The sequence below is a fragment of the Poecilia formosa genome, unplaced genomic scaffold (genome assembly GCF_000485575.1).
Source record: "Poecilia formosa unplaced genomic scaffold, Poecilia_formosa-5.1.2 Scaffold213, whole genome shotgun sequence".
NCBI classification, from domain to species: Eukaryota; Metazoa; Chordata; class Actinopteri; order Cyprinodontiformes; family Poeciliidae; genus Poecilia; species Poecilia formosa.
The window spans coordinates 548,418-562,609 of NW_006800152.1; the positions used below are offsets into that span (position 1 = coordinate 548,418).

The 14,192-nt window shown below is 41.9% G+C and overlaps 2 protein-coding genes across 2 annotated transcripts in view; one reads left to right on the forward strand and one right to left on the reverse strand.

Annotated features, from left to right (window-relative positions):
- Nucleotides 1-1,654: 1,654 nt before the first annotated feature.
- On the reverse strand, nt 1,655-5,311 carry paqr8 (progestin and adipoQ receptor family member VIII). The gene is made up of 2 exons (XM_007567759.2): nt 4,824-5,311; nt 1,655-2,903 (listed from the first exon to the last, which is right to left on the reverse strand). Exon 2 carries the CDS (start codon nt 2,878-2,880, stop codon nt 1,810-1,812), a length of 1,071 nt encoding a protein of 356 aa, XP_007567821.1. The 5' UTR covers nt 2,881-2,903; nt 4,824-5,311; the 3' UTR covers nt 1,655-1,809.
- A 1,090-nt stretch (nt 5,312-6,401) lies between these two features.
- The window catches only part of mcm3 (minichromosome maintenance complex component 3), a 9,505-nt gene continuing 1,714 nt past the window's right edge, over nt 6,402-14,192 (forward strand). Inside the window, exons 1-14 of the mRNA XM_007567762.2 lie at nt 6,402-6,780; nt 7,083-7,195; nt 7,990-8,198; nt 8,686-8,816; nt 8,894-9,132; nt 9,998-10,106; nt 10,180-10,333; nt 11,161-11,292; nt 11,374-11,582; nt 11,655-11,829; nt 11,914-12,040; nt 12,592-12,742; nt 13,273-13,413; nt 13,504-13,613. Of these exons, the coding sequence (XP_007567824.1) occupies nt 6,706-6,780; nt 7,083-7,195; nt 7,990-8,198; nt 8,686-8,816; nt 8,894-9,132; nt 9,998-10,106; nt 10,180-10,333; nt 11,161-11,292; nt 11,374-11,582; nt 11,655-11,829; nt 11,914-12,040; nt 12,592-12,742; nt 13,273-13,413; nt 13,504-13,613 (2,075 nt within the window). The 5' untranslated portion in view covers nt 6,402-6,705. The remainder of the gene's footprint in view (nt 6,781-7,082; nt 7,196-7,989; nt 8,199-8,685; nt 8,817-8,893; nt 9,133-9,997; nt 10,107-10,179; nt 10,334-11,160; nt 11,293-11,373; nt 11,583-11,654; nt 11,830-11,913; nt 12,041-12,591; nt 12,743-13,272; nt 13,414-13,503; nt 13,614-14,192) is intronic.

Here is a 14,192-nt window from a genome sequence, read left to right on the forward strand (position 1 = left end):
GCAGCAAAGAGTGGTATATTTTGGTTACCAAGTCTCCATGACAACAATCCAAACTGGGAGTGATGAATGAAAACAAACGTTACCATCACACAAATGTAAAGCAGGAGTTTGCTAAATGCTGCTGGTGCTTTAGCTGGAACCTTTTGCTTTTAGTGAGAAATTGATTGATCTTTTCAGCTGAGTTTGGTGTGAAACCTAAAGAATACACAGAAAAGCACCTCAATGTCCATTGGCAAGTATAGAGGAGGCTTTGTTATGCTGTGGAGCTCATGTTCTCTCCCACTTGCAGAGCGTGTAATCAAGAACTCTTAAAAGGCATTATCTTGTAGATCTTAAGTATTTTTGCTTAGTTTCTAGTGCAAACATCTTAATACGCTTGAAATGAGACAAAACTAACTTACAAGTAACTTTTCAGCGAGATATAGAAGCTTATTTTAAGTCAATTCCTTAATATTGAGGAAAAAGTACTTGTTCCATTTGCAGATTATTTCACTTATCAAAAGACATTTTTCCCATAAGTACTTTTTCATCCTAATTAAGGAATTATGTACTTGAATCAAGCTCCTGTTTCTTGCTGAAAAGTTACTTGTAAGTTAGTTTTGTCTTTTTTCCAAGTGCACTAAGTTATTTGCACTAGAAACTAGACAAAAATACTTGGTAAGATTTTGTGTTTTTGAAGTGATAGACTTAACATATGTCATCATTGGGTCTTCAGAGAGGATAAAGACAGACATGATTTACCAAATATGCAGTGCAAATGGAAAGTACTCTCAACGCTTCACTTTTTTGCACTTTTAATGTTGTAGCGTTATTCCAAGTTGTTTTAAATTCAATTTCTTTCCTCAAAATTCAACACTTAAGTGCAACACTATGACAATGTATAATTGTTTTGTGTGTTTTGCAAAACTCAACCAAGAATTAACATTTACATAAGTATTCAAGGGATTTGCCAGAGAAGTTCAAAATACATGTTTCCACAACTTAAATGGAATCCACCTGTGGTACATATAGTTGACTGGACTTGATCTGGAAAGGAACACACCCCTCTATGCAAGGCGAAGAAACTAAAGTGGAACTGTTTGGCCATGATGACCTTTGTTACATTTGGGAAAAAAAGTAACGATGTAACTCCCTTATAAGCCTTGGAACAACATCACAACGGCTGCAGGAGGAACTGGTGCTTTCATATCATGGACCAAATCACAGATGGCGTCATGAGAAAGGAACATTATTTTGAGATATTAATGCAACATTGAAAGACGTCAACCAGGAAGTAAAAGAATGGGTGGACATTGGTCTTCCAAATGGGCAATGACCTTTAGCATCCAGCCAAATAATCTTCCAAATTTTAACTTAAATCAGACCAAAAGTTGATCCGATTTAACTGCAGACAGTGAGGGAAAAAAAGTGGATGTGTCTTTTTATTCAGTGTAAGTAAACATCTGGTTTCAAGTGAATGTGCATACGAATCTAAGTTATTTTTGGGGTTAGGTCAATCTGGTACAAGAACCATTTCAGTGGGAGCATTGTCCACTGTTGAAAATTTGGCTGAGCCATACTTAGCTAACTATGAGGTACACTGAGCCAAGCATTTCTTTCACTAATTAAACCCTTCAGGAATTTTCAGATGACCCGATAAATGGACCAGCACAGATTCCGTTAAAGCTGGCTTTATTGTTTAGATATTAAAAGTAATCACACTCTTCAGAGACACAGGCTGTTAAATACATAAATTAAAAGTTACATCCGATTGAATACTCGTAGAAATCACTGAGCCTAGGGCTCTTTCTGCACACGCAAAAAAGATTGTCACTTTTTCTTCTCTACATGTTGAAGTATTTTGTTCATGTGCCTCATGGCTATAAGAGATGTGAGGATGCAACACATGAAGAGACAGGGGAAGGACACACAAGCCCACCACAGCTGCCGTTCTCCAAACACATCCAGCACTGCGTCCCGTCGCCTGGCATAGTCCAGAAACAAAGCCTCCAGCTGGAACACGGTGCACAGGGACAGGAACAGGTGGAACACCTGATGACCCTGGCCCACAAAGTCACAGCCGCCAGGAAAAAAACGCTCCGGAATTGGACAGGAGAAGAAGAAGGCAGCCAAAATGAATGAGCCAATCTGCAGGGCGTGAAAGGGGAGGGAGGCCTCCTGTGACCAGGGGACGGTGAGCAGACGGTGGGCTATGGGGCTAATATCTAGCACGTAGGCGAGGCTGGTGGGGATCAGCTGGCAGATTTTACGCTGCAGTGGATACGGCCGCCTGTACCTGGCCTTCGCAAAACAGCAGCCGGCGCAGGACAGCCACCCAAAGAAGGCAGCACCGGGCAGAAACATCATCCCAATACTGTCTCTCCACGCTGGCTCAGAGGAGTAGAAGAAATGGCCGAGTGAGCAGCCATACTGGTATACCGCCACACCCACGTAGTCCAAAAAGAAGAAGTAGTAGTGCGCACGCTCGGAATGAGACTGCAGGAGGTGAGCTGCCACGCTGAGGCACAGATATGTGAGAGAAGACACCATGAAGAGGACGAGAGGTAGGGAGGCTGCATCCAAGGTGTACCCCAGGGCACCCACGTTGGCCCACCAGAGAAACAGCAGTGCTGGAGCTGCAAGCAAGTGAGTCCACACATTCAGGGTTTCGTTGTGCCGCTGGAAGAGGCTCAAGAGGTAGCAGCGCCAGTCTTGCTGGATGGGGCGGTAGCCCGACAGGATGTAGGGCTCTCGGAACAGAGCGGGGACCTGGGAGGCAGCAACGGTGGGGCAAGGTGATGGCAGGGAGGAAGGGAGGAGGTTAGAGAGGCGAAGGAGTCGGCTGAGTTGCTTGACGCTCAGCGTCAAGGTGCTGAACCCCTGCAGGATGTCAGCCGACATGACTTCTGATTGTTACCGTAACCCTGTGGATGAAGGAAAAAGAGTTAGTAAAGGATTTCTGGATTCTACACCGTTTAGCACGCTGGATGCTATGTAATGAATATTTTGTACATAAGACAGTTTCTGTTAAGCTAATTTAAATTTTGTTTTTTCAAAGGAGCACAATCATGAGTGGCATCAATTTTATGGAGACCTTTGAACTTAATGTTTTGATACAGGAAAGAACTTAGAAGTGAGAACAGTGCTCAATTTAGTGTTACTTACCCTCAAAAGTGAGAGCATGGGGACAGTGGAGTGTGTTTTCATATCTAGAAGCGTGTACATGATGACATCATCAATATGCTAACTGATGCATGACACCCTGATCTCTATATTTTTTTTGTAAAAAGTGATGAATGATTGAGAACTAGTTCATTTTATAACTATGAACACAAAAGGATTCAGCTTTATTGTTTGGTCTGAACATAGAACAAAATTTTGTTAGAAATAATTCTTCTTTGTCAATGTTGATCACAGTATCTCAATTGATTGTCCAACTACGTCACATAGCCTATCTGATATGGCTCGAACGGTTTAAATCCTACCTTCCTGAAAGAACTTTCTTGTGTGGTACCACAGGGCTCAGTTTTGGAACATCTTCTCTTTCTTTTATACATTTTTACCTTAGGCAAGATAATCAGGCAGTTCCCTGATGTGTCTCACCATTTATATGCTGATGATATTCAGGTCCGTTGCTCTTTTAAGTCTCCTGAATATCTAAATTTGTCCTGTTTGATAAACTGCGTCAGTCATGTCAAACGTATAGAAACATTTATCTCATCTGAGAACTAAATAATGGAAATCAGACAATTTCTTGGTGTACTGGCCTCCTCCATCACACCCAACCTTGGCATCATCTTTGATTCCACCTTGTCATTGGAGTTCCACTCTCGAGGTTGAACCAGAAACTACTTCTTTCAGCAAAGAAATATTTCAAAGCTTTGAACTTTGGCGTGCAAAGTTGGATTAGAAATGATAATTGACGCTTTTGTTTCTTCTCGTGTTGTCTTTTGACATCTTTAGATCGTCTACCGGTACATTTTAGAATTCATTTTTAATTTTCCATCTTTACTTTCAAAGCCTTGTGTGATCAAGCTACATCACCGACCCGTTAGAGCCATATTCCCCTTCTTGTGGTTTGAGATCGTCTGGCCAAAGGCTTTTAACGGTTCCATGAACTTGTTCTAAAACCAGACGAGGTAGGTCAGTTAGAGATATGTTAGATATCCGTTATGTTTTATGGTTGATTTGCGGTTAACCACCATGTTGTTTTATCCAGTGAAAATTGCTATACAAATACAGTTCGCCTCACCTTACCTGCTGTCCGTCCTTAAAATTCCTCTAGTAGATGCACGTCTAATCCACATGGTGTTGTGCCCTGTCCAAACAAAGGTGAAGACAGTCGCCTGCATGTGTCCCCAACAGTAGCTGAGGTATGTGGCCCGACTTGCAAGAATCACCACCTCTAATGACAGCTAATGAAAGGAATCCAAGCCAACGCCAATGTTGTCATTGGCTACATTGTGAATGGAGCTGTTGCTCTTGTTCAAGGGTGTGCCATCACCTCTACTTCTGAATTGTTTGGCAACACAATCTGAACAGTATATATCTGACCTTGAGACTTAATTAAAAAAAAACAGAGAATATATGGAGGATTCACAAATTACGTGAGAAATTTGCTTTTAAAAGTGTGTTATTTTTAAGACTACACGTGTTCTCTTCAATGCCGGTTGATTTTGTTGACCTCATTGATATTAAAATAAGTACATGTCTATAATCGCACACAAGAAGAAAGTTTAATGTTGGACTTGTTGTCCATGAAAACATCGCTTCCATAGCGGTGTCATCTATGTTAGAAAAGAATAAAGCGGTTTTGAGAAGGAGGAGGAGGAACAACTTTTTACCTGCAGCTGCCGAACAGGACGGACACTTGCTGCTCTCCTGAACTCTCGCGTCCCTTCAAGCAGCCGGTGGGGAACAGGCCCGTTAACGCTGCCCGGCACGTCCAGACGACTCCTTCATGTTGAGCTGAGGAGGAGGTCTCATTCGGGAGGGAACCGGCAGAAAAGCCCAGCGGTTGACCCGAAGCGACAGCCCCGGAGAGCTGGAGGTGTGGGCGGGGTTTGACTGACCAGGAACGCCCTGAGGGGAGCTTTAACTGCCAAAAGTTAATATAACGCGTTTCCAAATTCAAAAATCATATGTTAAAAATGCTTTATTTTTAATTTAAGTTATTTGATTTGTTCTTACATTTAAATATGTCAAAACATTAAAAAATGTAGCGCCTCCACTATTTTAGTCTAAATCAAACACACTTGACATAAGACAGACACAAATAACGTAACAGTAGCTTTTCAGCAAGAGAAATGTTAGTTTCTTTCTTGAATATTTATAAAACGTAGTTGCTCCGCTGTCAGATTTTTCACTTAAAACACGAAAAATGTCTTGTTATAAGTGGGAAATGAATATGCCAGTGAAACTAGTTCTTCTTCTTTTTTAAAATCTATACTCAAGAATTATTCAGTTAAAACAAACTTAACTGTCTTGCTGAAAAGTTGTATTTTTGTCTTATTTCAAGTCATATTTGCACTAGAAACTAGACAAAAATTCTTGGTAAGATTTTTTTTTACTCCATTGATTCATTCTATAGAGTGTGTGATACATTTCAAGTGTTTATTTCTGCTCAATTTGATGACTACTACTACTACTACTACTACTACTACTACTACTACTACTAATAATAATAATAATAATAATAATACAAACTGAAATTCGGTTTCTCAGAGAATTTAGAAAATTCCACCAGGTCAATAACAAATGAGTTTTAATAAACAAATGTTATAATATGACTGCATAACAAAAAGGAAGCAAGCTCTGCTCCAATAACTCAAAGGAAATTAAATAAAAACCTGAATCATGTATGTAATAAATCTGGTTAATATGTAAGTTTAATTTTTTTTAACTTAATTACTGAAAGAAATACATATGAAGTATTCTAATGTATTGAAATGCTAAATTCTTTTAATTTGCTATTTTTCTATGGAACATAACTAAAAACAGATTAAATACTTGTTTTCAAAACTTCTCTTTTTAGTTATCTTTTTGTGGTATTTTTCGACTAACACAAAGTAGAGAATAATTGAAGAGTATAAGGAAATTAAAAATGGTTTTAAAATTCTTTGGAAAAAAAAAATGTTTAGTGTGGCGTATGTATTCACTTTCCAAAATAGCTCAAGCTCAGTCACATTGGATTCGGTAAATTTTGTGGCAGTAGTTGCCTTTATTTGCGGTATTTAGACAAAGGGACAGATGTAGTAAAGGTCCCGGCGTCGGGACCTGCGAGGACGTAGTGACGCTTATTCCACTGTCTTGCTCTCCAGTAAATTCATATAATCTATACGGCTAGTTTTGTCTCAGTGTTGAGTTGTGATAGATGAAAAAAGTTTTTTTGTCGCCATCTCCTGGACAAAATTAAAAACGCACACTCATCGTGTCGTTTCCTCGACCACTAACGACCCCGCCTCTTCCTTCTCGTTTTCGCGGCACTTCTCCGCGAGGGCGGAGTCGCGCTTCAACCGGAGCATTCTATTGGACAGCTTCACGTCGACCCGCCGAGTATGCAAACAGCACGTTTCGCGTCGGACCAATCGCGTATCACGCTTCATTCGCTCGCGGGACGCAGTGGCGCGAAAAGCTTTCAGTCGGTCGTGCGGTGAAGCATCAGCGGGGAAGAGCAGCTCCGAGACTTTAGCGGCTTTTTAGAAGAAAGTAACTAATCGGATAAAAATGGCAACCGATACTGCAGATGACAGGGAGATGAGGGAAGCACAGAGGGACTACCTGGACTTTCTGGACGACGATGTGAGTGACGCTTTTGTCCGGTTAAAAAAACATCAACAACAAAGGACATTCATGTGCAGTTATGAAAAAGCATGTGGTCTAATTATTTAATCTAATGATTTGGAAAATAGAAAACAAAGAATACATTTATCAGCTTAAAAGTAACAGCAGTTCTTATAATCTTGTTGAAGTTGATGCAAACGTTAATGCGCATTTTATTTTATTTTAGTTTCATTATACAATGATGTCACTGTTTCATCAAACGTTAACTTCCGGGTGTGGTGTTTTTAAAAATTATTATTATTATTTTCTTCAAATCGCAGCAAGACCAAGGCATTTATCAAAGCAAAGTCCGGGATATGATCAGTGAGAATAAAGCCCGGCTCATCGTGAACATCAACGACCTGAGGAGGCGCAACGAGACCCGGGCTGCTAAGTAAGACACACAGGATTGCGAGCGCCGGTATTTAGAAATACCGATTCTGAATGCTAATAACTAAAACATGAAATGATCTGAGGCTTTTACACCAATTAAAAGCATCTCTCAGAGGAAGTAAATAGCTTTTTAGATCAGTGTATTCAAGGAGGTAGCTCTCTACTGCCTCTTGTGGACGAAAACAACACTGTAATTACCCTGCTTTGGAAAATTAGCCGCAACTATTGAACTTTTCCACACTTTATGTCGTCACAACTACTCTCTGGACCAACATAAACTAATATACGACTAGTTGCATTAGCTTAAAGTGATTGTTTAAAAAATATTTGACAAGTAAAGACTCTTAAGATTAAATTGGATTACCTCTGAGCAACGCAACCAGTTGCCATCTTGAGTCATTTAGTTGGTCGACCCAACTGGTGTATTTTAAATATGGCTGTTGTGTGTTGGCTCCTTACCTTATGATGAAACATGGTGTTGGCAACATCATGCTGAAGGGATGCTTCTCTTCTAAGGGAACACGCAACATAGCCAGAGTTAGCTTGGTGGTTTTACCTTCCAGCAGGATAACAACCCTAGACACACACAAAATGGAAAGGTTTAGATAAGTGTATTTATGTGTTTGAATGGACTACTCAAAGTCTAGACCTAAATCCAGTTGGCAAGACTTGGAAATGTATCTTCACAAATGGCTGACACGCTATCCGACTGTGCCTGATTTGTTTTACACAATAAAAACGTTTGTAGTTTTTCTGTCTTAACATAGTGGTCTAATCTCTCTTCCTGTCCCTCAGACTGATGAGCAACGCGTTTGAGGAGCTGCTGGCGTTCCAGCGGGCTCTGAAGGACCTGGTGGCCTCGGTGGATGGGACCTACGCCAAGCAGCACGAGGAGTTCTTCATTGGCCTGGAGGGGAGCTTCGGCTCCAAGCACGTCTCCCCACGAACCCTGACCTCCCGCCTGCTGGGCAGCATGGTGTGTGTGGAGGGCATCATCACCAAGTGTGAGTTTCGCCGTTCCGATTTCCAGTGGGGACTGCTGGCACAAGAAAATGCGAACCTTGGTCTTATCTTTCATTTAAAAAGTAGATTATCCAAATTAAAGCGATGGTTACAATTTGATGAATTTGAAATGGAATACCTTTAGGTACTTACTTATATGTGTTGGTGTCCTTGAAGGCAGTGCTAGTTCCAACTGAGCTCTTTGAACCGCTGAGTGGTTGTCACGGGAGATTGAAGGATTTCCCAAACATGCGAAAAGAATCAGGACAACACTGATGGTGTGATTTTGATGACGGAATGACATTACAGCACCATTTAAAGCTCACAAAAGTTCTAAATAATACTGCCCCTTAAAAGTCATTTTGCTAAATTCTTAAGATTAAGTAAATGGCAAAATTATTTCCCTTTTGCATTAGCGCCACCTAGTGTCCGTCTGTGCAAGTTCCTGCGGATTTCTATGTGTATTCATTCTTTGCGTGAACATTCCAGGTTCCCTGGTTCGTCCCAAAGTGGTGCGCAGCGTCCATTACTGTCCCGCCACCAAGAAGACGATGGAGAGGAAGTACACAGACATGACCTCTTTGGACGCCTTCCCCTCCAGCGCTATTTACCCCACTAAGGTACGCACTCGAAGGAGGTCCCTTCTGAAGCGTTGCGGTGAAAACCCGCCAAATATTCATTGTGAATATTCTGACAGGATGAGGAGAACAACCCTCTAGAGACGGAATTCGGCCTGTCCATCTACAAGGACCACCAGACCATCACGGTGCAGGAGATGCCGGAGAAAGCGCCGGCAGGCCAGCTGCCTCGCTCCGTGGACATCATCCTGGACAACGACCTGGTGGACGTGGTCAAACCGGGAGACCGGGTGCAGGTGATCGGAACATACCGCTGCCTGCCGGGGAAGAAGGGAGGATTCACCTCTGGCACGTTCAGGTGGGACTGGTGCAAGAAATACTGGGCTGGATGTTGACGCAGTTATATTATTAGATTGATTCATTCAAGGTCTCAGCAGGTTGCAGCAAGTTTTGAAAATGACGGCACAAGTTGGTGGACAAGTTTGAATTGTCCACCACAGGGGCGCCAAATAAGCACAGTATTTAAACAGCAGGTCTTTGAGTGCCACGCTGAGGTTGAGGCATCAAGTGATGCTCTGGGGCATAGGGTCTTTCTTTTTTTCCTTAATTTTTTCTTTTATCATACACTGAAAGTGTCAAAATAAACCAGCTCATACAAACGCACTGTACAGGCCGAATACACCGTCACCTTCCTAAAATAATGGTCATTTTTTATTAGGTGATTTATTTATTTTTGTCTGAATCATCTTTTGGCAGTAAACATGCTGGGGTGATTTTAATTTTTAATTTGTTTTTTCTCTAGTTTTTTATTTCTCACACATTCATTGAAAGTGTTAAAATTAAAAGAACTAAGACAAATGTGTTGCCAAAACATAAAAAAGAGGAATATGATGGGTAAGGAGAACAATAAGACAAAAAAATTAAACTTCTGTCAATATTGCAAGTATGGAAAATGAAAAAAAAAAATTCAGGGACATTTTTTTAATCATTACCATGCAAAATCACCTTGCTCTGAAACAAGGTGGTGGCAGTGTTATGCTAAAGGGATCTTTTTCCTGGATGACGCAAAAGATCATGCTACTAAATATGTCAGGAGAGCTGAAAAACGGTGGTGGCAGCACCATGCTGTGTGCATGTTGAGGGAAACAATCCAAATGCGATGCATTTCTAAAATCAGTACCTGATTCAAACTGTTGTATTTGTTCCACTGCTGCCCCCTGCAGGACCATCATGATAGCGTGTCACGTGAAGCAGATGAGCAAAGAGGTGTCTCAGTCGTTCTCTGCCGACGACGTGGCCAAGATCAGGAACTTCAGCCGGACCCGCTCCGTGGTAAGTCCGAAACCCGGCGGGCATTGAAGGGGAAACGTATGTGAAGGCGCTGAGTCGGCTCCTCCTCTTTCAGAACGTGTTCAACCAGCTGGCCCGCTCGCTGGCGCCTAGCATCCACGGCCACGACTACATCAAGAAGGCCATCCTCTGCATGCTGCTGGGTGGCGTGGAGAAGGTTCTGGAGAACGGCACGCGTATCCGAGGAGACATCAACGTCCTGCTCATCGGTACCTCAGCTGCATTCACCATGAGTCTGTTCAGAGGGAACCTGTGCAGTTTCCAGCTCAGAATAGCACCTAGTTTTTCAGAATTTAACAAAATTACCTTTTTTTTTTCTTTTTTTGTTTTTTTTTAAGCCACTGTGGATGTTTGACTGCCAAGTGTTTGTAAGAATACAAGTTCTCATCTCTGCGTTCCAGATTACTGATTTTTTGATTCAGCAGAATGAGCTCATTCACTGTGGACTAGACTAGTAGCTTCAACCAAAAGTCATTAATGAGTTTAGGAGGAATAAACATGAGCTTGTGATGTGGAATGTCTTAATATCAGGTTTCTATGTATGGAATTGGATTTTTATTGTTTCAAATTTAAGATAAGTTTGAGATGTCACTATTTAAGTCATTGATCATTGTGGTTTTTTCAGTTGCTAACAGCTAAAACCAGTCAGAAATAAGTTTTTTTTTCTTTTTCCTTTTTTGTAAGCGAATCTGTATTTGATCCAGATTTTTTACGTCGACTTGAACTGTGGTGGTGAAATGCGTGTTTTTTTTTTGTTTTTTTTTTTCTTTACTACCCTGATTCAGCAGGGAGAGCTTCAACTCTGTTGAATGATTTGTGTGGCAGAATCATATGATGAAACCCAACTAGGTGGATGAAATGCCTTAAATCTGACAGGAAAAAAGATATATATAATTTTTTTAATTTTGAAATTGATATTTGTTTAGAAAATCAACCTCAATGGAAAAAAAAAATTCCACATTAGGAATTTTGAATTCAAGTACCTATCTTGTTCATTTTTGGAAAATACTTCTTCGTCACGTTTGCTCTCCTTCAGGTGACCCATCGGTGGCCAAATCCCAGCTGCTGCGCTACGTCCTCCACACGGCGCCCAGAGCCATCCCCACCACCGGCCGAGGCTCCTCTGGCGTGGGTCTGACCGCTGCCGTCACCACCGATCAGGAGACCGGTACTTTCCCTCCCACCACCCACACAAACTGGTTCTTCTGCTTTTGAATCTGGCAACCTATCGATTCTTTCCCTCCGTCAGGAGAGCGGCGCTTGGAGGCGGGCGCCATGGTGCTGGCCGACCGCGGCGTGGTGTGCATCGACGAGTTCGACAAGATGTCCGACATGGACCGCACGGCCATCCATGAGGTGATGGAGCAGGGCCGGGTTACTATCGCCAAGGCCGGCATCCACGCCCGGCTCAATGCCCGCTGCTCCGTGCTGGCAGCGGCCAACCCAGTCTACGGCAGGGTGAGTTAAAAACCGCGTCTCTGCGTCCTGTGGTGAAACACTGTCGCTCACCTTCCTCCATCTCCTCCACAGTACAACCAGTACAAAACCCCCATGGAGAACATCGGCCTGCAGGACTCGCTGCTGTCGCGTTTCGACCTGCTCTTTATCATGCTGGACCAGATGGACCCCGAGCAGGACCGCGAGATCTCGGACCACGTGCTGAGGATGCACCGTTACCGCGACTCCCGCGAGCAGGAGGGAGCAGGTACCGAACAAGACCGCTGTAAGACCGCTGCTCCCCGTCAGGACCCCACATTCTGATGCCATTTTGTTCTGGTCTTGCGTCCAGCCATGACGCTGGGCGGGTCGGTGGACGTGCTGGCCACGGATGACCCGGACGCCATGACGGAGGAGCATGAGGAGCTGCAGATTTACGAGAAACACAACAACCTGCTGCATGGAAGCAAGAAGAAGAAGTAAGGCTTTAAGGCTTTTTGAGACCATTATGCCTGGAATTTAAGACCTGTATTACGACAGAAATGTACAAAAGAAAATTGCATGTTGCCATCCTTCTAAAAATAATGCTTAAAACATCTTTTGGAAAGAAAGCGGTGGGTTTCTTTTTGCAAAAATTGACTTGCACCATTATTTTAGGAAGATGACAATATTTTCATAACTGTGGCAAGATTTTTGGTGCAAAAGGGCACACAACAGTTGTGACTCAGTGGTAAATATAAACATTGTCCAGTCATCTGGGAATAAATTTTCACATTCCCTTGATGTACTGATAGACGCTAATTAGTGGTAGCCTTAACTGCCTCAAGTCCCAATGGAATGAAAATGTCTCTGTCAACTCAAACACAAAACAAATTACATAGAAAATACAAAATGAAATGGAACCTGTGATTCACGTATTTTTAAGGCCTTTATTTCAGATGCATGAATTTAAGTCTTTTTAAGGACATGTTTTAGGAAGTGTCTGAAGTACAAAAGGTGTGCAAGCAATAAGCTGTTCGCTTTGTTCCAGGGATAAGATTTTGAGTAAGGAGTTCATGAGGAAGTACATCCACATCGCTAAGATTATCACACCTGTGCTGACCGAGGAAGCAGCCAATCACATCGCAGAGGAGTATTCCAGGCTGAGGAGTCAGGAGCAGCTGGCAGCCGATATTGCCAGGGTGAGCGCTTCACATCAACCTTCAAACTAAATTGATTTTTTTCTTCAATTAAATTTTCAGTTTTAAAAGATTTTATTTGGGGAAAATCTGTATTTTTTTTCCTACCCCATCAATGTACAGTTTGGATTTCCATAGTTCAGATAGATGTCAGCCCACACATGGAGTATCATCTTTTTTGAAAGGGGTGTTTTGCAAATTTTTTTTATTTGGACTTTAAATTCAAATCAACAGATAGAAGAGATGATTGAAGTTAAAGCCAGTTTTCCTACTCTTTTCCTGTCATTCCTATTTTACTTTTAAAAAAAAAGTGAGAAAAATCAAATTTAGCATTTAAAAGAATCCATTTTATTTTTAGCAAATGGTGCCTAACCCTACTGTAAAAGTTCTTTAAAAAAAAAAAAGAAAAAAAAAAAAGAAACACCCCATAAGGTACTTTAGCTTATTCTTAGAGGAAATTGATGGCTGCCTGGAAACCACTGAGATGACTTCAGATGACTGTAAAACATGTAACTGCTTCTTTCCCTGCCCAGACCTCTCCTGTGACGGCCCGTACTCTAGAGACCCTGATCCGCCTCTCCACGGCGCACGCCAAGGCCCGCATGAGCAAGGCGGTGGAGCTGGAGGACACAGAGGTTGCCGTGGAGCTAGTCCAGTTCGCCTACTTTAAGAAGGTTTGTCATCCACTAAGCACTCTAACGGAAATGGATCGAGAACTCCCCAAAAAGCTTGTCTCCATTGTTGTTGTGCCCTTTGTCATTTAGGTTCTGGAAAAAGAAAAGAAGCGCACGAGGCAGGACCGCGACTCTGACTCAGAGGAAGATGACGACGAAGAGGCGCCTCCCAGTCAACGCTCGCAAAGAACTCGGAAGAGGTACCAACACACATCGTTGTACTTTTATACAAACTAAGAACTTTGTATTGACTTTCATTCATTTTAACCTTAGATAAAACTTAATTCACACCATACCTACGAATCTAACTAGTAGAGTTCATTAGAACAGCAAAAAACTGAGGACAAGGGAAAGGTTCTCATTTTTCACAAATAATCTCCATTTGTTTGTAAATATTGTGAAAATGGTCCCTCTATATGTCATAAGTACACACACATGCCAAAGTGTCCTCATAATTACAACTGTCCCCACAATCTTGGTTGTTCATCAACAGTAAGACCTCGTGATGATGGCAAAACAAACACACACTTACTCATATTTTGACTTTGTATCGATTTTCACTCATTTTAGTTACTACATTTATGCTTAACCATTACCAACATATTTCTAACCTTAATCAAAACCTGATTCACACGGTAACACTTATTTGAAGGGGGTGAAATAAGACTGTCATGACACTGTCATAAACATGACATAACCCCTGTCATGAACATGAATAAGCCTTCATGAATATTAATAACTCTTGTCATAAAGCGTCATTCGGTAAATTATGACACTTT